Source organism: Rhinolophus ferrumequinum, chromosome 5, assembly GCF_004115265.2.
Source record: "Rhinolophus ferrumequinum isolate MPI-CBG mRhiFer1 chromosome 5, mRhiFer1_v1.p, whole genome shotgun sequence".
NCBI classification, from domain to species: domain Eukaryota; kingdom Metazoa; phylum Chordata; class Mammalia; order Chiroptera; family Rhinolophidae; genus Rhinolophus; species Rhinolophus ferrumequinum.
Window position 1 is genome coordinate 87032374 of NC_046288.1, and position 25182 is coordinate 87057555.

Below are 25182 nucleotides of genomic sequence, written 5' to 3' on the forward strand. Positions count from 1 at the left end.
GATGAGGGGAGAAGGTGCACACTCCACAGAGACCGTGGCCCAGGCTGCGGATGCATTTTTTTCTCATCAGCGTTATAACAAAATGTACAGCATTTCCCCCGTTCAGTTACACTGGACGTAAATAACATCTAGAGTATGGGCAAGAGTGAGATGAAGTAAAATGCCTTGTAAAAGGTAAAGAAATAAAATGAATACAATAAAGTTTAATTTTTGATAATGGCTGTTTTGAATGACAGGCTTAGAAAATTCCTGAAAATTAACAATAGTTCTTGCAAGCCTGTACAAGCTGGCTCTAGCACACAACTGGGAGGGGACGTGCAGCCCCCCTTGGCAGCCCTCTATGACATTACAGGGGTGCCATTTGGCCAATACCCCTCTCTGGGCCTGTACCTCCCAAACCCTTACCCATAGTCCTTGGGGGACTCGTACAAGCGTCCTCATCATAGATTGTCTGTAAGGTGGGCAAGTGGACGCGATGTGAAGGTTTAATCCTAGGGGAATGGAGACGAAAATGTGGTGGACACGAGACTCGGTACAATCCCATCTCTGTCCACTGAAGACACAAACACACATAAGAACTCTTTACGTTTGTCAAAGACATATTCCAAACACACTAGAGTAGGGGTGAGATGTCTGAGGACAGGAGAGCTTTGGGACTGATGGTGGAAGGAAGAAAAATAGACTCCAATGAAATAAAACCAGAGGTGGGCCTCATCCCAACCAATGAGGACCCTGGTCTGAGGGGTCTAACTGCTGATCTCTCCACGGCCCAGGTACAGAAAGAAGGGCAAGGCAGTAGGTGCCCCCAACCCCGTTCCCCAAATGTTCTCGATGAAGTAGAAGGCTAGAGCCTATGGGCAAGAAGGGCAGGGGGAGGTCAGACGGAAAATGTGGGCACAAGCATTGTTTCGGGAGGTGAGGTCCAGGTTGTGATAGGGGAGGGGCGCAGGGAAGGGATGTGGTGGGGAGACCTCCTGAGCCCGAGGTGCTCCGTGTGCAGGCCACTCACTGCCTGCAGCCTCTCTCACCCTGAGCTGCAGTGTCACCTCCTCAGAGATGTGGCCCTGGCTGTGCCACGGTAAACAAGTCCCCACTCATCTCAGTTTGTGACCGCACTAGGGAGTCCCTCCAGTTTGTTGTCCTGGCCCACTAGAGGCCCACCGGCGCCTGTGAGCCCTGTGACAGAGACCACTGGAGGCAGGTGAAGAAGCTGGCCTGGTGGGAAGGGGCTGGCCAGGGCAGGACAGGGCCCCCCTCCAGACGGAGGGGCACTCAGCTTTTGGTTAAAGCCCTGATTTTGTGCCTTCACTGATTATGCACAAGACTAACTCAGGGCTGCGGGTGGTAAGCACCCCATTGCCCCCAAGGCAGGGCTGATTCCCTTTCAAAAGGTACCTGACCACTGATCCCCCTTTGGGCATCTGGAAAACGCAGGCCCAAACCTGGCAGGTGCAGATGTCAGACCTGGAAGGCCACCTGCAGCTGACCCTGAGGACGTGGAGCAGCTGCAGGCATAGCCACTTGCCCTTTCTTGGGACAGCTGCCTGGCAAATGGCAATCACAGGGGTACTAGGGACCAGAGAGACTGGCCAGGCTTGAGAAAGCTTGCCCCAGTCCTTTTAGACATAATTTGCATAAAACTGCACTCCCATCACTCCCTGTACACCTGCCCAGCTCTTCTGTCCACACCACCTTCACCTCTGTAGACTGCCCACTCCCCTGGGTCACGGGACCCACGAAGGCAAAGGTCTGGGTCTCACTATTGTACCCCCAGCACCCAGATGTGAACGTACAACAGGCTACGTGGCAGGCCTGACAAGCTCAGTGACCAACAGTAACCATACACGGTCAGATCATAAATCCCTAACTGGGCAGGTCATAGTGGGTAGTCACGTGCCAGGACTACAGCTTCCTTAGCAAAGGTTGGTCTTTACCTTGGGCTCATCAAGGATAACGTACCTTTGAAATGTCAGAGTAATTCTCTTTTACAGACACCTCAGAGGCACAACTGCTGGCACCAGAGCAAGAGCACGGCAGTCCTGTTACCTTGCCCCCCGCATACCATCTGTCTGTGCTGTAAATGTGTCGTGAGTGGGACGTGGCTGTGACGGTAGCCGTTTCACACACGTTGGTGTCTTTCCACAACGTCAGACTTTATTAGAATAAAGCGTGGATCTAGCCCTGCTGACTTGGTTTCCCACGGGCGTTAACCGAGGCTCTGGTCGGGGACAGCCTCCAATAGCGAGGGAGGGCGGTTTCACACAGGAGGGTCACACGGGTTTGCAAGTAACAGGGTGAGGCGAGGCGAACAGAGTCTAGGAAAGAAGGATGAGAGAGTCCGGTGTCCAGCGAGAGTCCTCCGGTGCTGGGCTGCGGAGTGTCGGGCGGCAGGTGGGCTGGTGACACGGTCAGGAGGCGAGGCTTCAAGCGCCGCCTCTGGGACGAGTGCAGGTGCTGCTGTCAGCTGGTCGGCTGAGGCCTGAGCGAGGAGCCGTCAGTGAGCTCTGATCTTTTATGCTCGAGACGGGGGGCGGTGCCCCCTCCTGCAGTCCCAGGAAGCATCGTCCAGGTGGTCACACTCCACGTTTTCACGTGACGCCCTGGCATGACGGTCACTCTGTGACTGACATAGCTATCAGAATGACTAGATTCCGTTTTGTGTCCCTAAGTCATGCTCTGTACAAAATGTTTAGTGTTAATTGCCCTGCACCCACCCGTGTAAAGCGGTGTCTCTCCGTCTTACTTTTTATCCAGTCCCAGAAACTGCCCGCCTGGCTTTCTCCGCCTCCTAACCTGCCACCTGTGGATTCCACGTGCCTACCTTCTCTCCTTCCATTCTAAATGCATACAAAGAACTGCAAAATTGCTCTTCCGTGAGCATTTTCTCAGTCCTTTGAGATTTTGCTTCTAGCCGGCCCTCAGATTTGGCTCAAATAAACTCCCAGGGAAATTCTCCGTCCCTTTCATGAGCGCAGCATAGTGCCAGGCACACAGTAGGTGCTCAGCCCGTCTGGACTGCTGAAGGAATGAATGAAAGCTGGACCTGGCTCTCTTTGACAAAGGCGCTCCTAAATGTCTGTCTGACCTGGACCCCTCCCTCGGGAGGCGTGGGGAGGCCTGAGCCGGATGCCCGCGCTGCTCAAGCCCTGGGATCCATGGCGGGAACAGTCGAGAGCCTCGGCCCAGAGCCGCCGCGCCCACACGCCACACCGGCGCGACATCTCCGTCTCTCTTGACGTCACCCTCCGCGGCTGTTTCAGAGAGCCGGTCGTGGGCGCCGCCATGTTACTCAAGGGCGGCCGGCAGGCCTTCGCGGGCGTCACCACGAAGCGTCTCGCCGAGGCCCCGCCCCGCCTGTGACGTCACCGCAGCCTGCTCGGGCGGGCGCCGCCATGTTGGGGGTCCTCGCCATGGGCGCGTAGGTGTCTTCATAAGATGCCGGCACGGCGGCGGCGCCCGGCTTTCCCCCCCCAAGATGGCGTCCATGCGGGAGAGCGACACGGGCCTGTGGCTGCACAACAAGCTGGGGGCCACAGACGAGCTGTGGGCGCCGCCCAGCATCGCGTCCCTGCTCACGGCCGCGGTCATCGACAACATCCGCCTCTGCTTCCACAGCCTCTCGTCGGCCGTAAAGCTCAAGCTGTTGCTTGGGACGCTGCACCTCCCGCGCCGCACGGTGGACGAGGTGAGGCGGGCGGCGTTGGGGGCGCAGGGCCTGCCTTCCACCTCGCGGCCGTGCTCCTTAGACCCGAGACCCCGGCCCTTACTGTCCCCCCAGCCCCCCTGTCACAGCACCCCCTCCCCCGACCCTCACAGTCCCCCTCAGCCCCCCCACTCTCACAGCCCCCCATTTTCACGCCCCCCACCTTTAGCCCCCCCACTTTCACACACCCCACCCTTAGCCTCCCACTTTCACGCCCCCCACCCTCAGCCCCCCCACCCTCACAGCCCCCCACTTTCACGCCCCCCACCCTCACAGCCCCCCTTCTCAGGCCGCACTGGGTTTTCCGCGCTCCCGGTAGAACTTTCCAGCGGCTCCCCTCACGGCACACCCCTTCCCCCACCCTCATTGCCCCTCCCCCGACCGTCACCCTCACAGGCCCCCTTATTCTGGGTGAGGAAAAGCGGAGCCCTTCGGCCTGCAGGGGAGTTTGGGGAGCAGGGCAGCGGGGATGGATGCGAACCCCGAGCCGCCATCGGGCACCTGTTAGGGCACCACCTGTTAGCGCCGGTGGCGGTGCGTGCCTGTGCGTGTTTGCGGGAGGGCGCGGAGGTTAGTGCCCTGATGTGGGGGTGCGAGTCTGTCCGGGTTTCCCTGGGTCCCTGAAAGCCGCGCAGAGGGCAGAGCTGGCCGCGATGGCCTGCGGAGAACTTTCCAGTGACTGTGGACCGCGTGTTGTTATTTTTAGCCCACAGAGTGGCCACACACTTAGGTCCCTCGGTACTCCCGGGCTTCGCCGCACGCCCGTTTCTGCAGCATCCTGATGCGGGTGACACTGCCTGTCCGGGAACGGCGTGTTGCGGGTTCTTCGTGCAGTGAACCCCGTAGTTGTTGGACGTTTCCCCCACTCCTGTTCGGTCCCTTACGATTGCATGTTAGGTTTGTGCCTGTTTTATTGTGAGCGCGAACGCACGCACAAGTGCCAGTTTGTTCAGTTCAGGCGGGGGTCCCGCAAAGCCACCCAAAGCGCACGCAGGCGCCTCGGAAGCCTTGCCCACCTGGCCCCAGGGGCAGCCTGCTGATCTGCGCTGTCACTTAGGCTGTGGGTTTGTTTCTGGGCTCTCCTCTGTTCCTGTAGGCTACGTATTAATGACACTAAGCCTCTTTGTGCCACTTTCTAGCTCAGTAAGTCTTGATAGCTAACGGCGCAGACCCGCCCACTTTATTCTTCAGGGTCTGTGGCTCTTCTTGGCCCTTTGCACTTCCGTGTGTGTTACCTTCACTTCTCAGGTTACACGTACGCCCACGTACAACTTGGGGTTTGATTAAGACTGAGTTGCATTTATAGTTCATTCTGGGGTTAAATCGTCTTAATAATATTGACTCTCATGAATTATTAATATAGGCATATCTCAACTTACATCTTTAATATTTGGGTTTGCGTTTCGTTTGTTTTAGCGTGGAGACAACCTGGTCACTGCTGCTCCGGATTGAGTCCTCTCTTGGACACCTCCGTGAGCATCCAGAAACAGTTGGGTTCTTGTTATTTCAAAAATACGTGAACAGTCTTGACCTTGGCAGGGGTGTGCTCCTGAGAGAGGAGGGACCAGGCCCAGCAGGCTCCTCGTGCTCCGAGCAGCCCCAGGCCCTGCTTTGGCTTTGCCCCTGCCGGACTTGGCTGCCAGAGAACACCGCTCCCGCATTACAAGCTCCTAGATCGTCTTTAATGTTAATATTTGTTGTAAAGCTGCATGATTTTCTCAGCAGACGCCTTCCAGTTTCTGTTAGATATTTCATGTTTTCTCGTGCTGATATAAATATCCGTTAAAATTTTATTTTTAGATGAGTTTGTGAATAGCATCTGTGCTAGTCTTACTAATTGCAATAATGTTCCTGTAGAATCTTCATTTTTCTGTGCACTTAACTCTTATTTTATTTCTCTTTCCAATTGCTATTCATTCATTCATTCATTCATTCATTCATTCATTCATTTGCCTTATTGCATTCACCAGGACACTCCAGTACATTGTTTCTGGCCACACTGTCGCGTCCAGCGCAACACAGGCTGTAAGGGGACGAGAAGGGGTGGCGTTGGGTTAAGTTTTAAGGAAGAAAGAAACAGAGACTTAATGCAGTTAAATCTCAGAAGGCCAGGGGTCTCACAGTTCTGAAAGACTGGAGCCCAGAATCGAGCTGACTGGTGGCTTTTATTGATTATCATACAAGGAAGTAGCATTGTCTTTTCCACAGTCTGTGAATCTCATACATCATACCAGAAAAATGATTCAAACCAATCACGCTTGCCTGTAAACAGCCGAAACAGAAAGTCCCATGGTGTCTTAACAATGGTGGTATGTCCTCCTTAGGGACAGGTCTCTCATGCTGACACTTAATTGTAGGGTTAGAGGGGAGAGCTGATTGTATCGCTCTCACAATCAGGTGAGAGGGGAAAGCCGGAGTCAGCAGTGGCTTTTTCTAGGCAGCGGGAAGGGGAGGCAAGCAAGGCCCCTTCCCAGATCTTCCAAGGCAGCTAGCTCATTGGGGGTCCCCACATGGTTCTGCTTGGCTTAAGTTGCCCCCCCATGGGGAATCTTACTCATCATTGGCTGCAAACCATCTTTTGGGGACCAGACAGAGAGACATGAGGTGTAAAACATCAAGATAAAACAAAGTCCCAGAAAGGCACAGTCTCACAGACCCGTCTTTCCTCAAGGAAAGACATGGGGCGACAGTCGGCTAGGTTGCTGTGTGACAGCAACACTGGAAGAACTTTGAATATTTGCCAATAAGTATGTTTCCTATTATTTTTGGCAGATATTTTTTACTGGTTAAGGAAATTCCCTTCTGTTCCTAGATTAAAAAAAAAAACTATTTTAATCATGAATGAGTTTTTTGTAACAGTTCTATTGAGACAACTCACACATCACAGAATTCACCCATTCAGTATGTACAGTTGAATTGGTTTTTAATATATTCAGAGTTGTGCAGCTGTCATCTTAGTCAATTTTAGAACATTTTTCACCAACCCCAAAATAAACTCTGTTACCTGTTAGCAGGCTTCTCCCCCACACACACCTTCCAGCCTAGGCAACCACTAATCTACTTTCGGTGTCTGTGGGTTTGCCTCTTTTGGACATTTCATGTCAATGGAATTAGGGTTTCTAGGTGGGAATTCCCGCCCGTTCTCAGGATTTTTTTCCACTTTCCCGTTCCCAAATCCTGAGATATAAACTGTTTTCTGTTCTCCACGATGAATCGTCTCCACAAAGTGATAGCTGATACTACCAACCACCTAGGTTCAAGGAGCCTATTTTCCCGATTTCCCCACCAAATTTTATCAGGATTCGGGAATGGAAAAGCGAAAAAAATTCCCGAGAATGGGTGGGAATTCCCTCCCGGAAACCCTAGCGATAAATAGGGAAAATGTTTAAGAGATACATTGTGCATAGTACCTTTATTTCCCATTGTGGGTATTACTGGGTTCAAGGAGCCGATTTTTGCGATTTCCCAACCAACTTTTCTCGGGATTCAGGAATAAGAAAGCAAAAAAATTTCCTGAGAACGGTGGGAATTCCCACCTGGAAACCCTACAAGGAATCATATAATATGTGGTCTTTTGTGACTGGCTGGCTCCTTTCACTTAGCATAATATTTTCAAGGTTTATCTAGATTAGTAACGTCAATATTTCATTCCTTTTTTAAGACAGAATGAAGTTCCACTATATTGATAGACCACATTTTATTCATCAATTACTCATCAGCTGATGGACATTTGGGTTGTTTCAAGTTTTTGTCTAGTATTACGAATAATGCTGCTGTGGAAATTCATGACAAGTTTTTATGGACATATGTTTTATATTTTCAGTGTGGACATATGTTTTCAATTCTCAGGTATATACCTAGAAGCGTCATGTGGTAACTATGGTTAACGTTTTGAGGAACTTCCACACTGTTTTCTGCAGTGGCTGCACCATTTTTACATTTTACACCAGTGATTTTTGAGTGTTCTAAGTTCTCACATCCTTGCCAACCCTTGCTTTATATATATATATGTGTGTGTGTAAATATATGTACATATATACACACACACAGACATATATACACACATGTATGCACATGTATATACATATACATGTATATATATCACGGGTGCCAGAAAAATGTACACACATTATAAGAGCTGTTATCTATGTATTACTTTTTGAAGTTGAATTGAATTATGTAGCAATGTGTAGTATGACGTTCACTCAGACAGAGTTAATCAAATAAATGCTAGCGTTATTCATTGTATTACTTCTTCCCCCCCCCCAACTCTGAGTCAAGCTGTTCTCAGTCTAGTTGTGGAGGACACTGCCCATTGACCCATGTGGGAATTGAACTGGTGACCTTGCTATTATGAGCACTGCGCTCTAACCAGCTGAGCCAGTCAGCCACTGCTCATGGTGGCTCAGCTCCAAGTCAAGCCGTTATTTTCAGTCTAGTTGTGGAGGGCGCAGCTCACAATGGCCCATGTGGGAATCAAACCAGCAACCTTGATGTTATGAGCACAGCGCTCCAACCACCTGAGCCACCGGCCGCTCTGTATTACATTTTTAATACAGTTTTTTCCTTTCTTAAAATGTGTATACATTGTTTTGACACTGTGTGTGTGTGTGTGTGTGTGTATGTGTGTGTATATATATATATATATGGTAATAAATTTGAAGTTTTAGTAGAATGGCCAACTCCCTAGAAAAATATAACATCAAATCTTAACATAAAACCAAAAATCAGTACTCAAAAATCTTCCCACAAAGAAAATCCAGGTCCCCCGGATGGCTTTATTACTAAGTTCTACCAAATGTTTGTGTGTATGTGTGTGTGTGTGTGTGTGTATGGTGTGAACATGAATGAATTTTTAATCAGATGTTTAAAGTATCTGTTGATGTGTAACTCACCACATTAACAGACAGGATTAATCGTAAACCAACCTTGCATTCCTAACTTGGTCATTTTATATTGGATTATTTTGTTCTGATATTTTGTGCAGGAATTTTGTGTTTTTGTTCATGGATGAGATTAGCCTCTAATTTTACTTTCCCAGACTGTCTGATTTTTGGTATTAAAGTTACACTACTGTTATTAAAGGAGTTACAGCGTATCCTCTATATTCCTCTTCTTTGTAAAGTTTGTTTACTAATGGAATTATTTCTTCCTAAATGTTTGGTAGAGCTTAGTAATAGAGCCATCTGGGGGACCTGGATTTTTTTTGTGGGAAGAGTTTTGAGTATTGAGTTTTGTTTTTATGTTAAGTAAAGGTTTGATGTTGTATTTTCCCAAGGAGTTGACCATTCTACTAAAACTTCAAATTTGTTAGCATAAAATAGTTAATATCTTTTTAACATCAGAAGCATGTACAGCGATGTTCCTTTTTTTTTCTTTGATCCATCTCACCAGATGTTTGTCAATTTTATAAGCTTTTTTGAAGTACCAATTTTTGGCTTTATTGATACTCTGTTTTCTGTTTAACTAATTTGTGCACTTTATTTTCTTCTGCTTTCTTTGTATTTATTTTGTTATTGTTTTCTAATCTCTTAAGATGGATGCTGACCTCTGTTTTTCAGCTTTTCTAAAATATACATATAAAGCCATAAATTTTCTTATATCACAGCTTTAGTTTCATCTTACAAGTTTTGATAGTGTTTTTATTATCAAGTCACAGTATTTTCTAATTTCTGTGATGATTTCTTCACTGACAATGCTTGTGTAATTTAAAAATGTTTTTAATTTCTATACATCAAAGGGGGGAGAGGTTTTAGTTTTTATTAGTGATTTCTAGTATATTGAGTATTTGTCAGAGAATGTAGTCTAATAACTTGTCATTCGAAATTTAAAATTTGCTTAATGGCATAGTATGTGGTCAGTTTTTGTAAACATTGTGAGTGAGCTTGAAAAGCATGTTTATTCTCTAGTTTTGAGATCCATTGCCCAGTATGTGTTCATTATGTCAAATTTGTTTAATTGTGTTGTACAGGTCTACTGTACTCTTACTGATCTTTTAAAAATTATTTTATCAATTAGTGAGAGGGGTTTGTGGATCTTTACTATGGTTATGGACTTCTCTATTCCTCATAGTTTTATCAACTTTAGCTTCATATATTTTGAGACTATGTTACTAGGTACATGCAAGTTTAGAATTCTTATGGTTGCCTGGTAAACTGAATCATGGGTCTTTATGTCTGGTAGTGTTTTATCCGTAAACTCTGTTTCTGTCCAGACCAATATAGGTATAGCTTTCTTTCATTGGTGTGTGTGTGTGTGGTGTGTGTGTGTGTGTGTGTGTGTGTGTAGTTTGTCCTTGGACTTTGTCCGTATTACAGAAAATTATAATAAAGGATTCATTTAGCTAGATATAGATAGCAAAAGAACTAGGCCATTATGAGTAATTTACTTTTCTAAAAAGCATTTTTATTTATTTTCTTGGTATTAAAAAAATCTTTCTAAGACATCCTAATTCACTTAGTTGTCTTAGTTATTTTTTTCAGTTCTTTAAGGGTCTTGATACCTTAGGGATGTCATTCTGAAGATTAAGCCTTTGTGCACAGGACCATATGCAGGGGGCCTAGATGACCGTGCTGGGTGTGTTCCACGCTGTTATTAGACCAGCTTCTCCGGAGAACCAGAAGCTCTAGGGGTGTGTGTGTGCATGCGCGTGTACGCCCTGTACCTACCTAAATACGCCAAAGGGCCTTTATTAAAAGGAATCGCCTTTGTGTGATTGTCGCATCTGAGGAGTTGCAAGATCTGTAGCCAACAAGCCTCAGACCCCGGGTAGCCATGTGTGGTTCCTGTCCAAAAGCCAGCAGGCTGGAGACCCAAGAAGAGCCCATGTTTCGGTTCAGATCCAGAGACTGGATTTGACTGGCGCAGTAGCCAGTAGAGTAACTAGGGCCGTTGCTTAGAAGAGGTCTCCCAGGCATCTGTTAGACGCAAAGAAATTCTTGGAAGTTAGGTTTGTCGCTATAGGGTTGTTTTCTTTTTCTCTTTCTTTTTTTTTTTTTTTTTTTTTTTTTAACACTCTCCAGTAAAATGGCTAGAACAATTTGGGAGGAGTTAAAGAACAAATAAAAGCAATCAATTTGTAACATCAAGAAAACCAGCACAACTGGCGAACAGTCTTCAGTCCTGGGTGTCTACTCAGCTTAGTTTTTTGATTTGGGTCAGTAGACAATCTGTCGTATAATAGGAAAACATTTTTTTCTAGCCATGATGGTTTTACAAAATCTAAGGGGGTGCGGTGCCTTGATGGGTCACTCTCCTTGGTGCAGCCATTCCTCAAGTCTTTGTGGGGTTTTAAGCACCTGGCTGTACAGGACATCAACAGCTAGACCATGAGATCCAGTATGCAATTAGACCAGCAATGAGAATAGTTTGCAGTCCACACCTTAAAATAGTTCTGAACCAAAATTTTAACCCAATCAGCTAATGGCACTTGCAGTGAAACTGGAATGTCCCTTAAGGGATTTTGTGAGTTTAAGAAGCTTGGTTGTTTCTGATTCTACCTGGAAAGTGGAATTTATCCAGCAAGAGGCATTAGCTATGGCACAAAGTCCTCCCTGGGCTGCAGGCACGTAATCTAAAGCGCTCCTGTTGTCGAGGACTGCTCGAGCTCGGGAAACTAAAGATCTTTGTCGAGCTCTGCTGTTTCTAGTGGCTGAGCCATTCCACTAACTGTTGTCATTAGATATCACATCATTGTGTCCAACTAAGCAGTGCCAGGGCCAGCGCAGTGCCTGCAGTTCTGAGGGAGTGGTTGCCTCCCCCCAAATATTAATCTCACCGTTCTGCACCTGCGCCGTCTTGGAATGGTGAGGATTCAGCTGTATCTGAGAAGAGCTGAGAGGAATGGAACTGACGGAAATCCTGACGTGCTTTTACATGTTTTTTACTGATGGCTTTTGAAAACTATACAACTGGATTTATTTGCTATGTACATGAATTAGTGTTGGAATAAAGTACCGTTTACATCCACAGAAGTACCAGAATCATACTCAGGTTTACAAAGAGGCGAAATAGTTTGTTTACCATGCAGATTACTGTGAAATCTGTAATAGTTAATAGAACAAAATCCTTATGAATATAGTACTAATGTGTAGCACCAATTAAGTAAGCAGCTCAGGTTAATATGGGTAAAGACCCAATACCTCTGAATTTCTAAGCTTTCACCTCAGTATTAACGTGGTTCCACCTAAGGAAACGTTACCCCGGGAGAAGGGAGATCTTAGAGGCTCCGCCCCATCAGTGCGCTGCATCTTTCAGAGGCGAAAAGGGAACAGTTCAATCTCCCTACCACTTGCCCGTCCTCAGGATAGAGTTTATCGCAGTGTCTGGGCTAAGCTAGGTGCTCTCAAGGATCCCGGAAGCTGATTTCTAGGTTCCAGAACACGGGCAGCCTGTCTGCCAGAAAGCCACGTCTTCTGGATCAACGGCTGAGAAGGTAAGACCAGCTGCCAGTGCAGTCAGGCTGTTCCCTAACCGTCAGATGACAGCTTCTCTATTCAAGTTCTCAGTGAACAGGATCCGTTCCCACACTTTTCATGTCCTCTGTAGCACCTACCAGAGACCAAAGGTGCATGTTCAAGGAAATGATCAGTGGTGGGGCAGGAACCGAGTCACGTGGGTGTGGTCACGGCGGGGCCTTCCTCCACCTGCCACTCGGGTTCGTCACCAGAGTGCATCTCTGATGTTGTCACTGGAGACAGTGTCCTCTGTCACTGTCTAAAGGAACAAACCGTTTGGGTGCTTGTATCTCTTTCTCCCACTCGGTAAGAGATTACACGCGGGCAGGAGTGCCATGGGTGGGTGATACCTGGAAGAAAGGTTTTGTACCTTAAAGAAAGCGCCAGCCCATCGCACGGCAAACCTTAACTCCAGTAATACAATTTACGGAATCATTTACTTTCCCAAATGATGTTAAGTGTTATCCATGCTGATAGATACCTAAAAGGTAAGACCCGTTTTCTCTGATACCACTTACAGTGTGTTTCAGTTTTTTGACCTTGACATGAGGTAAAGGACAAGGAACCGACAAAAGGAAGGTCACCTTCAAATGACTGAGTTACATTCAGTCCTGAGAGAGGGCAGAGAAGTAACAGCCCTAAGCTGGCAGACGGACTGCTGTCAGGACGGTGTTCCTACCTGAGAGAAATGTTCTTGTATTGGAAATTGCTCCTTTCTCTTTAAGCCCTTGGGACAAGGACAGTACACATTGGAAATGTCCATAAAGAGGGTACACACAGCTCCCAGCCGCCCGTGTTACCTCACTTGTTGCTCTGAGTCATCTCAGTGGAGACACAGGTCCTTCCACTTGAACAACTGATCAGATGTCAATACAGGGGTTAAGATCCTTCTAGCGTAAGATAAAAGGAATAATTCACACTCACGATGATGGACTTTTCGTAAAAACTAGCAGCACTTCATTCTACCAGGACACAGATTTGGCTTCAGTGCCTGGTTGGAAACAAAGGAGAAGGCATGTAGGTCCAAACCAGCAACTTGAGAAGGGAGCTGTGAGACACGGTTTTCCCTAACGATGGACCATGTCCCCAGTAGGTGGTGTGCAAAACTCCTGGAATGGCAATTGCAACGGCCGAGAGGCAGGTCATTCTGAAGAGGACTGATCGCCGCCACAGTGGCTTTACAGAGGGTTTTATAAATTAACAGTGGATGTTCAAGGAATTGCTAACAGGAAAAACTGGAGTTGTCAGTTTTAGCAAAGGTAGAGGCAGGCATCGGGTGACCGTCCAGTGTTCCCTGAGGAGGCCACAGTGCGAAAGCATTGGATCATGACGATTCTGTGCCAGCGTTTCTCGTTTACAAGGGTATAGTCAAGGTCAGTGAGCGTACAACCCAAAACGTAGGGATGGTAACTGGCTGTCATAAGAAAATTAAGATCAATACACCCAGGAATGCAAACACGATGCCAACGGTGGAATACACGTAGGGTTCTGCATAGCAGGAGCTGACTCTACTGGCCTGGCCCCATCTTGGGAAAGGCGTCTGCTCTGGGGGAACTTAGCATGACGTCTCCTACAGGCTGGGATGCCCAGCCAGCTGATGAGGTGTGGGCGAGCGCGCCTTTAAAAGGAGAGTCCATGCGTTGTAGCCCCGTAGCACAGCACCCGGTACGGTCCTTTCCGGCGAGGCTGGACACTTTATTATCATCATTATTATTAGTGGGGAATATTGGGGAACAGTGTGTTTCTCCAGGGCCCATCAGCTCCAAGTCGTTGTCCCTCAATCTAGCTGTAGTGGGCGCAGCTCAGCTCCAAGTCCAGTCGCCGTTTTCAATCTTAGTTGCAGGGGCGCAGCCCACCATCACATGCCGGGGCCAAACCGGCACCCTTGGTGTTGAGAGCTCGCGCTCTAACCAGCTGAGCCATCCGGCCACCCGGAGATCTTTTCTACTGGACAGTCTCTCTGGTTGTCAGCTGCGATGCCCCAAGCCTTTACCTCCTGGGGGCGCGTGGTGGAAAGGTGGCTACTGTATGAACTCTGAGTTAGTATCAGGGGTTTTATAGTAAGTCAGAAGTTCTTCCCAACAAGGCAGACTCGAACATTCCTGGATTGAGTCTCAGGTCTCCCGGTAATGCTTTTGAAAGGAGACAGCATTTACCAAAGGGACCCAGAAGATCTTAGGGGAAGCAGTACCAAGGGAAGCGGTTAGGCCAAGGCAGACGTGAAAGATTCAACAAGTTGTGCCACTTACACACTGACAGCCTTCTGGGTTTGTTCTGGGAAGCCAGAGCCTGGGGCTTACAGTGCAACGGAAATGCTGCAGTATCGGCCAGATGTGCCTGCGTGGTGTCTATAAAGCATGTGTCTGTAATGTAGGTTCCCCGTCACTGTGGCGCTTGTGGGGATTGTCCGAGCAGCAAAAGACCTTTCTAGAAGTATTTGAGTGGCTGCTGCTGGAGTCCTCTGGCCTGAGACTGCTTCAGCCCGGTGAGGTTGCGTACGTACCATCACTAGTAGGTTTTCATCCTCTGGAAGGGGCATCTGGATTAAAAATCTATTTCCCAAACCGCAAAATTCTAGCCTATTAAATAGGCCTAATTAGTTTCAAGAGAGAGATTTGCTTTGAGAGGCTTCAGGGACCCTTACGAAGAATTCCGTAGTTATCTTCACGTTAAGATCAAGCTCCTGTTTAAGTTTTGGAGTTTGTTAAACATGTGCTTGGTTAAGTAGGACCATAGTCAATACTTAATTCCAAATTTAATTATCACAGGCACTTACAGAAAGTAGGGTGGTTGGAAGCAAAACTGAGTGCTTGCGATATTAAGTTGTAGTTTACCTAAGCAATGAAAAGACCTGATGATTCAGAACACCTGAGACGGTTTTAAATACACATAAATCTTTGTTCTCCCCGCGTAATTCCTTACTAAGAGCGTATCAGTAAGTTGTACAGGGAAGTGCTGAGTGCTCAGGCCAAAAGCCTGCTTAGTGAGTGACTAGAGCTCGTGCCCACTGAGGCACTAGTCGGCAGTGTGTGGTCACCGGCTCCGGGGAAGAGTCGCTACGGCCAGACACTGTCCTCCGGTGACACAGGCTGGGGATGTGCCCAAGCTTTCCGGGGGAGCAGCGGCAGGTTCAGGTTTGGCCCTCGGTGGCCGGCCTCGGGAGCACGTGCTGCCAGTGCTTTGCCATCCTCCTGCCTGACAGGCCAGCCCTGCTCTGCCTGCCCTGCCTGTCCCACGAGTGGGACGGGATGTGTCGACCTACTTTTATTTTTCATTTCTCTTGTGTTGAATGAAGCTGAGAATCCTTTGTGTTTTTAAGGTTTTGAACCATTTTTCTAATGATAAATTTTATTGACTTGCAGGATTGACGTGTGTGTGCGTGTGCGCCTGCGCCTGTGTGTTTTAACTACCTGTGATAGGACTTGAAAGTATTTTTTCCCAGTTTGTCGTTTTCTCTTTTGATTTCATTTATAGGGTTTGGAGTTTTTTGTGTTAATTCTTGTCTTTTATGGTCCTTGGTTTACACTCATGCTGACAGAGACAGGCTTTCTCACTTAACAGTCATAAAAAAGAAAGAGTTCTATGGTTTCTTCTAGTACTTTTATGGTCTTATTCTTCAAATTGAAATCTGGTCCATTTGAAGTTTACATGGGAATAAAATGAGAGGTATTCAATCATGAGGCATTTATAATGCATTTTAATATCTGGTACGATTAATCTCTTTTTACCTTTTCAAATTTTCTTCTTACATTTGCTGATTTTCTCATGGGAAGTTTAGAATCAGATTGTCATGTGCTGTGAAGACAGTCGCTCTGGAATTTGAGTGGGTCGCCCCAAAGGTGCAGAGTAACTGAGAGGAACGCCGTCCTGTTGGCCGAGAGCGCCGTGCAGCTCGCCGTCCGTTCAGGCCTCGTGAGGGCCTGTCAGTGTGACGTTCTTAGAGGCTTCCAGCATCACAGGCGTGTTTCTGGGTGTAATCCTTCTACGGTTTGTCACCTTCTGTCGTCTTGCTGTCTTGAACTCATTTCCCTGCTTTATGCCCTTGTTTTAGAGAGTTTTAAAACTCCCTGGCATGGCCTAACTGTTTATAGGAGCTTCGTGTCAGGGAGGCCGGAGCCCTGTTCTGTGTCAGGGACTGGCGGACACGGGCCAGCCCAGTTTGGCTCAGCAGGGCTGTCCCCAGCCCGTGTCCTCCAGAGACAGCTCAGCTGTGCTTCCCGGGCACTCGGACTCCTGGCATGTGGGGACATGATGGCCAGCCAGGGCCTCAGGTGGGCCCTGCTCTGCTGCTCCTCTCCTACTTGTCACCTGCAGGCACTTGCCCGTTTCCTCCAACACGGTCTGTGTGTGTTTCTTGTTCTTAGTGCTTTGGGTGGAACCTGCTATCTTTACTGAGCCACTTAAAACAGACTTTGGTATAATTTTTTTGTTACATAATTTTAGTTTGCCAGGGACATGTTTTTACCTTAACTTATTGTAGTAAGTGATAGATAAAATTAACTTTTCATTCCATACCTTTTTGCTTTTTTAACATAGAACAGAGCTTACAACTCAGCTAAATAAAAGGGGAGGTGGTAGACGGGGCCCCCACCACAGATGTTAATATAGAAATGTTTGCCATTTTGCCACATATCAAAAGAACATACTTCTGCGTATTTCAAGAGATGGCCTTTTAGCATCAGCTCAGTTGGCACCCATTCTGCGTGTGGCCGACAGGCCCCCCACAGCAGTGAGGACACCAGAGCCGTGAAGCCCTCCCCCGATGGCACACCCGTGTGTCCTCGAGTGGGCGGCATGTGCAGTGTGCTCGGTGTGGTGAGCTGGGGCTCAGGGCGGCAGTTACTGCCCCGTAGGCCAGAGTGAGGGCCTGTGCGGGTCGGAGGCGTGGAGTGGGGTTCCACCCGCGCCGGGACAGTGGACCCGACGCGCAGCCCGCTCGGGCTCATTCCTGACACCTGCCGGACGGAGGTGGGGGCGCGGGCAGCAACTAGGGCAGGTGTTGGGGCAGCGGGTTGGGGCTGCGTGCGTCCCAGGGCAGTGACGGGCTGGCGATGAGATTTAAGCCGGAGCATGAATGGGGTCCGGTTTGTCATTTTGCAAGCTCCGTCCTCTGCTGCGACGTTGAGGGTCAGATGAAGGTGAGACTGAGGCACCTGCTGAGAGGTGGCAGTAGTTGGGTGTGGAGGTGACAGGCCCTGGCCACAGGCCTCTTAGGACAGAACTTCGGTGGGAGGGGAGGTGTAAGGGGCACTGTCCAGTTTCCGACTGGCCCTCTGACATGTCAGGCTCAGACAGCGAGGGCCCTGTGCCCTGCAGATGGCTGGCTGTCGCTCCGCTCCACACTGTTGGCACCTGTCGGAGGAAGTATGGCCACGAGGGGCAGGGTGGACACGTGTGGAGGGGACCCCACTGGCCACAGCAATCCCTGGGTGCTGGGCCTCCGGGGTGGGCAGCGCAGTACTGGGAGGGGAATTCAGCTCCTGGGCATTGAGGGGTACGGGCGGGGGCGCCACATCAGCCTGGTCCTCGGGCATGCCAGCCTCCCGGGTTTCTTTTCTTTCTTGTGCCGTGGGGAGGGAATAACGTGAGCCTGGCGCCCAGCCGTGGGAGGTGCAGGGCCTGGCCCTGCTCCTGAGGGTCCCCAGGAGGTTCCTGTTCTCTTGGTCGCCTGCTGACCCCGGCCCCCGACGGCGATCCTCTGTGCCACAGGGAGGCCTCGGCGAATGCGGGGCTGGCAGGTCACGGAGCGTGACAGGAGCTCCACACGCCTCCCTGGCACACTCCTTCCCCTGTGTGCAGCCACAAGTAGCTGAGACCCTGGCCTGTTGCTCTGCTGAGCGGGTCAGGGCCACCTGCCCGCCAGGTTGCCCCCCGTCCACCACTACTCTGGGCCCAGCTCTCCATGAGCAGGTTTCCTGAACGGCGGGGGTGTTGGCACCTGGCGTCGTTCTTAGCAACGCGCAGTCAAGGCAGGAGCTGGGAGGTGTCAGCTCATCCTGGGTGGCCTTCACATTTCGTATCGGATCAGCACATGAGGAGACTGGGTGCTGCTGTGGGGGCCTTGGGGTACAGCCTCCCCAACAGGAGGCCAAGGTGGGGGCACGCACAGGAGTGGGTGTTGCGACCTGGCAGAGGCCGTGGGAGCCCAAGGGAGTAGGTGGCTGTGGGGCAGGGGCACAGGGTCCTGGCAGGGCGTGAGGGCCACTGCCCAGAGGTGGGACGCTGCCCCGTGAGGTACAGCAGGGCCTGAAGGGGCCTCCTCTGTGTGGGAACAAAGGATCCTGGACGCTCGCTCTGCCCAGCTCGGCCTCCATGCACGGGCAGGTGGCGCCAGGGTGGGGCGGGGGCGTAGCGGCCCCTCAGGACCGCCGTCTCTCCTCTCTTGGCAGATGAAGGGCGCTCTCACGGAGATCATCCAGCTGGCCACCCTGGACTCGGACCCCTGGGTCCTTATGGTGGCTGACATTCTGAAGTCCTTCCCCGACACAGGTTCGCTCAACCTTGATCTTGAAGAACAGAACCCCAACGTTCAGGACATCTTAGGGGAGCTACGAGAAAAGGGTAGGTGTGGGCCCACCGTGCCGGAGGGGCAGACGGCTTCCCTTCAGACACCTCTTCTAAATGAACTTGTCTCTAGGGTGTCCGTGTGCTGCGCCGTGCGCGGTGGTTCTGCGGGTTACCTGTGCACCCCCCACCCCACCCCCGGCCACGTGCTGCTGTCCAGCTCTTTGCCCATCTGAGGGACAAGGCCCCATCCTCACTGCACTTGTTTTTTTCTGAAATTTGTTATTATTTCCATGTTCACGAGTCTCCCCGCTCAGCCCACAAGGGCACGCACGCACTGTGCCTGTAGCTCCAGAACCTAGAACATTCTGGTGCGTACAGAGCAGACGCTCAGAAACGTGGATTGATAATGGCAGCAGCTCACTTGTTTAGGACACGAACCGACACCAGTTAGAAAATACTTGCTGTGTCTGTCAGAGTGCAGGGCTGAGGAGGTCCGCTCCTGCCAAGCCTCTTTCCTGGTTTGGAGCTGGGGCAGGCGGCCAGGAGGTGGGACCTGTGCCTCCTCACCCACCAGGGAGCCTCTCTCCCCCTGTGTATGCTGTCACTGGACTTGTAACTGGCCAGCACACCACAGACGCTTCCCGCGTGTGGGAAGCAGACCCGAGCGGCTCTGTCCTGCTGCTCAGCCTGACAAGGCTTCCTCCAGGGTCCAGGCATGGTCCACGGTCACCTGGGTGACGTCTCTTGGGCAGGAGGGCTGTGCTCTGTCTTCTGCTCCAGGTGGGCTTCTCGGCCCCCGGGGGCCTGGTCCTGCCGGGGGGACAGTTTAGCTTGTGAACTGTGGGGCGGCTACAGCGCCTTCCCCCACGTGTCTCCTGGCTGTTCAAGCAGACAGGCCTCGGCCGAGTCCAGGAGGCTGCTGGTAGTGTCCCACACAGTGGCCATGATGGCTGCGTGATGGCAGAGTTCAACACCGGGGGTCGGTCCTGTGGATGCTGCTTCGGCTTTGAAAACAAAGCAGAAGGTCCATGGCTATAAATAGGAGAGTCCATTTTGGCTTTTTCTTGTGAGCCGTGGACACCGTGGCCTGTGTGAGGGACCCGCACCTCCTAACGAACGTGCTTGTTTCTTGACCGAGTAGTGAACGAGTGTGAAGCGTCGGCCATGTTGCCACTGGAGTGCCAATACTTGAACAAAAACGCCCTGACCACCCTCGCCGGACCCCTCACTCCCCCAGTGAAACATTTTCAGTTAAAAAGGAAACCAAAGAGCGCCACGCTGAGAGCAGAGCTTCTGCAGAAATGTGAGTGGCCCCTGTCCCCACATGGGTCTGGGGGTACCTGAGGGAGCGGGCATTGAGCCTTGTGGGACCCTGTCCAGCGAGGGTCCCTGCCTGCCCCGGGGAGCGCGCACATTGGGGCAAATCATGCTTTTGTCTTATTTCTGTACTTTTTATCCTTAGAGTTCTTTCAGATTGTATGGTGCCTGAACTGTCTTTTCAAGGCAGTCAAGTTCTACAGAAAGTTCTTGGGTTTTCTTAGAAATTTATTTATTGCTATGCCCAACTGTGTTCTATAACTCTGTTTTAGAAACGTCAGAATTTTCAGGTTACAGCGTCTGTAATCTTTGTCACAGAAATGAAATCTGTACCAACAGAGTTACACCAGCGACGGGCAGGCAGCCTTGCAGAGGCCTTTGCTCCTGCAACGTCACCTCTTGAGTCGCGGTGACCTCATTTGACTTTAAAAATGTTTGGTCATTTATTCAGTGTTTTCCCAAATGGTGGCTCATAAAGTGTGTGTGGGAGACACTTGCCGGGTGACCTCCAGTGGGGACATGGAAAGCCGTCAGCGTCCCTTCGGCTTCGCTGGAACGTGCGTGGGCTCCTCGGGTTGCGGACAAGCCCCTGTGTAGAGAAGCGGCCTTTGCGGCCTCTGCGGACGTGGTAGTTCCGGGCGGTGGAAGGCACGTTGTCGTGTGGGTGAGCCTGACCTACCACCTTCTCCTTGCAGCCACTGAGACTGCGCAGCAGCTCAAGAGGAGTGCGGGCGTGCCCTTCCACGCCAAGGGCCGGGGGCTGCTGCGGAAGATGGACACCACGAGTAAGGCCGCTGCCTGCGCTTCAGGCTGGACGCCTCTGCGCTCGCTCGCCAGTGCTCACAGCCACCTGCCCGGCAGATACGAGGCTCTGACCTCAACCATAGGCTCCCGGCTCCTTAGCTTAGCCAGGAGTTCTGACCGGATGGCAGGCCCCGGGGAGCGCTGGGAGGGGCGGCCAGAGCCCATTTCCAGGAAGGCCTGGAGGGTATGCACGGGTGTGCTAGGATGAGGAAGGGGCCACCATGCGACCCTTGCTTGTCTGCAGCGGCTGTGTCGCTGGCCCCTGGTGCTGTTCTCATGCCGGGGAGGGGACGTTAGGCCGCCAGTGGGTGGTGAGCATGGCCCCTCCCCGCGTGAGCCTCAGCCCTTAATGGGGAATGAAATGCCCCAGGGTCAGTCGTTCCCTTTAGGCCTGAGCCTTCTGGGGCAGGAGTAGGGAAGTGTCCCTGGGCTGTGCAATGACTTCCCTTAGACGCAGGGCGGGGCCAGGCTTGGGGAAACGGAGGGCGACCCCGCTGCGTGTGGGGCATTGAGCCTGCAGCACATCAATTCGGCCGGAGGTGCAAGAGTTCGTCTGTGCAGGTGGAGACGCAGGGTCGCCTCCTTGTTCAGTGTTTTGGGCAAGAATGTCCTGCGTCAGCTGGGATGGCCTCGCCCTTCTGGGCAGGCCGACCTAGTGCCCGAGTGCTTGGCTACAGGAGAGGGCAGGCTCTTGCTCCTGAAGGACGGGGTCGCCGGCCTCTTGGGGCGTCACCTCCACCTGCCTCATAGAGACAGCAGAGTCGTCGAGGCCGTGGGGGGAGGGGCCACGGGGGCGGGGCGATGGGGGCGGGGCAAGGGGCGGGGCGACCCCCCCCCCCCCCCCGCGGGCCCTTCCTGCTTGGGGCAGACAGTGGAGACGGTGGAGGTGGCTGCACAGAGGCTGTCCCTGCCGGCCACTGCCACTGGGCCCCTGACGGGCACGGCCCTGTCCGCAGCCCCACTCAAAGGCATCCCGAAGCAGGCGCCCTTCAGGAGCCCCACGACCCCCAGTGTATTCAGCCCGGCCGGGAACCGGACGCCCATCCCGCCTTCGAGGACACCTCTGCGCAAGGAGAGGGGCGTGAAGGTGGGCATTCCCCGCCGAGGCGGGCCCCGCAGCGCTGGCCAGAGCCCCTCGCGCTGTCGCTGAGCGCGGGCTCCTGTCTGTCTCGGCAGCTGCTCGACATTTCCGAGTTAGACATGGTCGGCGCCGGCCGGGAGGCGAAGAGGAGGAGGAAGACGCTGGGTGCGTAGCGGGCCGCCCGTCAGGTCAGGTCAGGTCAGGTCGGGGCGTGTCCCCTGCCCGTCCCCTCGTTTCTGGGTTCACTGGTGCCTTGCATGTCTCAACAAGACCGTCTTTCCTGAAGAGGTGACGGCCGCTGGCAGCCCTCTTCCTGAGCGCTCGTTTTCTGCCGCACCTGTTGGAAGGGCCGGCATGGCGGGCGGTTCGGGCCTTTCTGAGCCAGGAGGGCCAGGGCCCGCTTGGGGGCCGCGCCAGCGCCACTGAGAGGGACTCTGTCACCAGATACGGAAGTGGTGGAGAAGCCAGCCAAGGAAGAGACGGTCATCGAGAACGCCACCCCAGACTACGCAGCCGGCCTGGTGTCCACGCAGGTAGGGCTCCCACGGGCGCGCCCCCGTGCCTGCCGTCTCGCCCTCCCGCGCGTCACACGGCGAGAGCCCACGCCCCCTCTGGCCCCGCGTGCCAGCCGCTAGAGCGTGTTGTCGGCGAGTATGTACGTCCGTGCATACGTCGTCCGTGTGTGTGCGTGGGTGTGTGGACGGACGCACGGCTATGCGTGTGCGGCAGTGCCGGCCTCGCAGGGGAGGGAGGGCCGCCGGGCTGCCAGACGTGGCTCCTGGACACGCTTCGCTCCACTGCTCAGAAGACCGGTGCCCTTGGGGCGGCTGCACCGCCAAGCGAGCTCGCTTTTGGGGTCCCCACGGGCAGGGCCTGGAGAAGGCCTGTCACCATTGGTCATTTCTGGGTAATGGGTTCCTTTCCTATTGCAGAGCTGTTTTCTCATTTGCTTACACTGTGTCTTCCCTTTATCATGTGCTTTTGTGACAAGAAAAACATTGTTGAACTTGCTTCTTTCCTCGAAGATGGCTGGTTTGGAGGCTCTTTAAGCAAACAGCAGCCCAGGCGCTCCCGGTTGGGGGCCAGGTTTATGTCCTCGGGGATGAGGCGCCAAGGCCCATGCAGTTGCCAGCCCAGCATCGGGCCTCCTCCTTGAGGGACCAAAAACTCTGTCTTCCAGAAACTCGGGGCTTTGAACAACGAGCCTGCGCTGCCCTCCACGAGCTACCTGCCTGCCACACCCAGCGTGGTCCCAGCCTCATCCTATGTCCCCAGCTCTGAGACCCCACCAGGTGAGCAAGCGGCAGGGGCTCCGTGCACAGGCTCACCGGCGTGGGCAGTATGCCGGGCCCAGGCTTCCCAAGGTGCCCCCCACAAAATGGTGCTTCCTTGTTGCTGGCTGAGGAAGGGAGAGCTTCTTGGCTGGCACAGTTGACAGAGAGAAACCCACAGTTGTCACCTGCTTTGCCCCTGGGACCGCTCAGTAGGAGCAAGTCCCAGCTTGTGAGTGGGGAGGGTTGCCAGGTCCAGAATTTTGGAGAAGGTATCAAAGGAAACGAGGACTGGGTTAGTGGGCTCAGCTGCCATTCCGTCTTCGCAGCAGTGCCAGGCCGGGAAACGGGCCCGGGCCAGGATGTGTGGTCTTCTAGCCTGGGAAGGCCCGAGACCTCTGCCTCCAGGGCGGGGCTCCTGGCTTGTGCCCACACCCACTGGTGGTGCTGCTGCTGGCTCCTGCCATCAGGGCCTGCCCGTGATCTCTAGGAGTCGGGGGTCCCTGTCCTGCCAGCCCCTCACCAGGCCTCACTCTGCTTACAGCCCCATCTTCACGGGAAACCAGCCGGCAACCCGAAGAGCCCAGCACCCCAAGCCCGGCGCTGCCGTCGCAGTTCAAGCAGAGGGCTCCCCTGTACAACAGCGGCCTGAGCCCGGCCACGCCCACGCCCACAGCGCCCACCTCACCTCTGACGCCCACCTCACCCTTGACGCCCACCACGCCCCCAGCTGTTACCCCCATGGCCCAGGCACCTCCGGTGGCCATGGTGGCCCCGCAGACCCAGCCCCCCGCCCAGCAGCAGCCTAAGAAGAATCTGTCCCTCACGGTAGGTGTGCCCCTGAGGGGCTGCGGGTCATCAGGTAGGTATTGTGGCCTCGCCCCACACACAACCTACAGTGTGGGGGCCGGTGGGGCCCAGGCACTCACACCCTCGTCGCACTTGCAGAGAGAGCAGATGTTTGCCGCGCAAGAGATGTTCAAGACGGCCAACAAAGTCACGCGGCCGGAGAAGGCCCTCATCCTGGGTTTCATGGCTGGCTCCCGAGGTGGGTCCCTGCGGCCGGCCTGGCGGTGGTGCGGGACGTGGGCCCTGCAGGGGTGGGGGACAGGCTCCCTGGCCCAGGTGCCCCCAGCAGCTCCCGCCCTCCACAGAGAACCCGTGCCAGGAGCAGGGTGACGTCATCCAGATCAAACTGAGCGAGCACACGGAGGACCTGCCCAAGTCGGACGGCCAGGGCAGTACCACCATGCTGGTGGACACGGTGTTCGAGATGAACTACGCCACGGGCCAGTGGACGCGCTTCAAGAAGTACAAGCCCATGGCCAACGTGTCCTAGGGGCCGCCTGCTCCGCCACCTCTGCCCCCGGCCTGCGCAAGCTGCAGTCGCCTCTGGCGTTTTGGACTCTTTTTAAATTTTAATGTGGGTTACTTTTTGTTGATCTAAGATACATTTTTGGATTCAATATTACACTTTTGAATGTTAAGGTTAACCAAAAACGTTATTACTTCCTAATGTTAGCAACACTTCTGCCTGGTTGACTTTTACCTTTTTTATTTTTCTTAAAATTCCACTGACCGTGAGGGAAGGCGTTTCCTGGCTCGTGCAGCGCTTGCCCTGCCCCACGAGGTTGAGGGGACCAAAGGGGGTGCCCGGCTTGGCTGACAAGGCGGGGGGTGGCCGGGCCACGCTCACCACCGCTGTTTGTATGGCTGTTGTATAGTTCTGAGCAGAGACCAGCCTCGCTGCCTGTGTTCACTGTCAGACCAGCTGAGTCACTCAGGGAGCCCAGAGCTGTGCTCCGGCCGGTCGTCCTGTCCGCAGGCGCTGTCGGAGCCTGGGACTCAGCCAGCCGCAGGCCTGGGAGGTCAGCAGCTCCCCCCTCTCCCGACCACATCACCTTTAATGGGGTGTTGGGAACCAACTTACTATTTTTAAAATAAAAAAACAATTTTTCCAAAATCGGAACTACACTTACTGTTTTCGGTATTTGTTATACTTCCCAAGGCCGCGTTAGCCTCTGCCTGGCAAGTCAAAAGCAG

The 25182-nt window shown here is 52.4% G+C and overlaps 1 protein-coding gene across 1 annotated transcript; it reads left to right on the forward strand.

Annotated features, from left to right (window-relative positions):
• Positions 1-3421: 3421 nt before the first annotated feature.
• Positions 3422-25113, forward strand: NELFA (negative elongation factor complex member A). Its single transcript, XM_033106252.1, has 11 exons — positions 3422-3685; positions 18549-18720; positions 19808-19969; positions 20679-20768; positions 21744-21874; positions 21964-22033; positions 22313-22401; positions 23049-23160; positions 23684-23967; positions 24088-24187; positions 24294-25113. The coding sequence occupies exons 1-11, from the start codon at positions 3476-3478 to the stop codon at positions 24476-24478; spliced, it is 1605 nt and encodes a 534-aa protein (XP_032962143.1). The 5' UTR covers positions 3422-3475; the 3' UTR covers positions 24479-25113.
• The last annotated feature ends 69 nt before the right edge of the window (positions 25114-25182 follow it).

Bases quoted from the DNA above. Each gene is read 5' to 3' on its own strand.
- NELFA (XM_033106252.1), top strand. From the start codon at position 3,476: ATGGCGTCCATGCGGGAGAGCGACACGGGCCTGTGGCTGCACAACAAG. The intron at 22,402-23,048 runs GTAGGGCTCCCA...TCTGTCTTCCAG, and splicing joins CCGGCCTGGTGTCCACGCAG to AAACTCGGGGCTTTGAACAA. The intron at 23,161-23,683 runs GTGAGCAAGCGG...CTCTGCTTACAG, and splicing joins CAGCTCTGAGACCCCACCAG to CCCCATCTTCACGGGAAACC.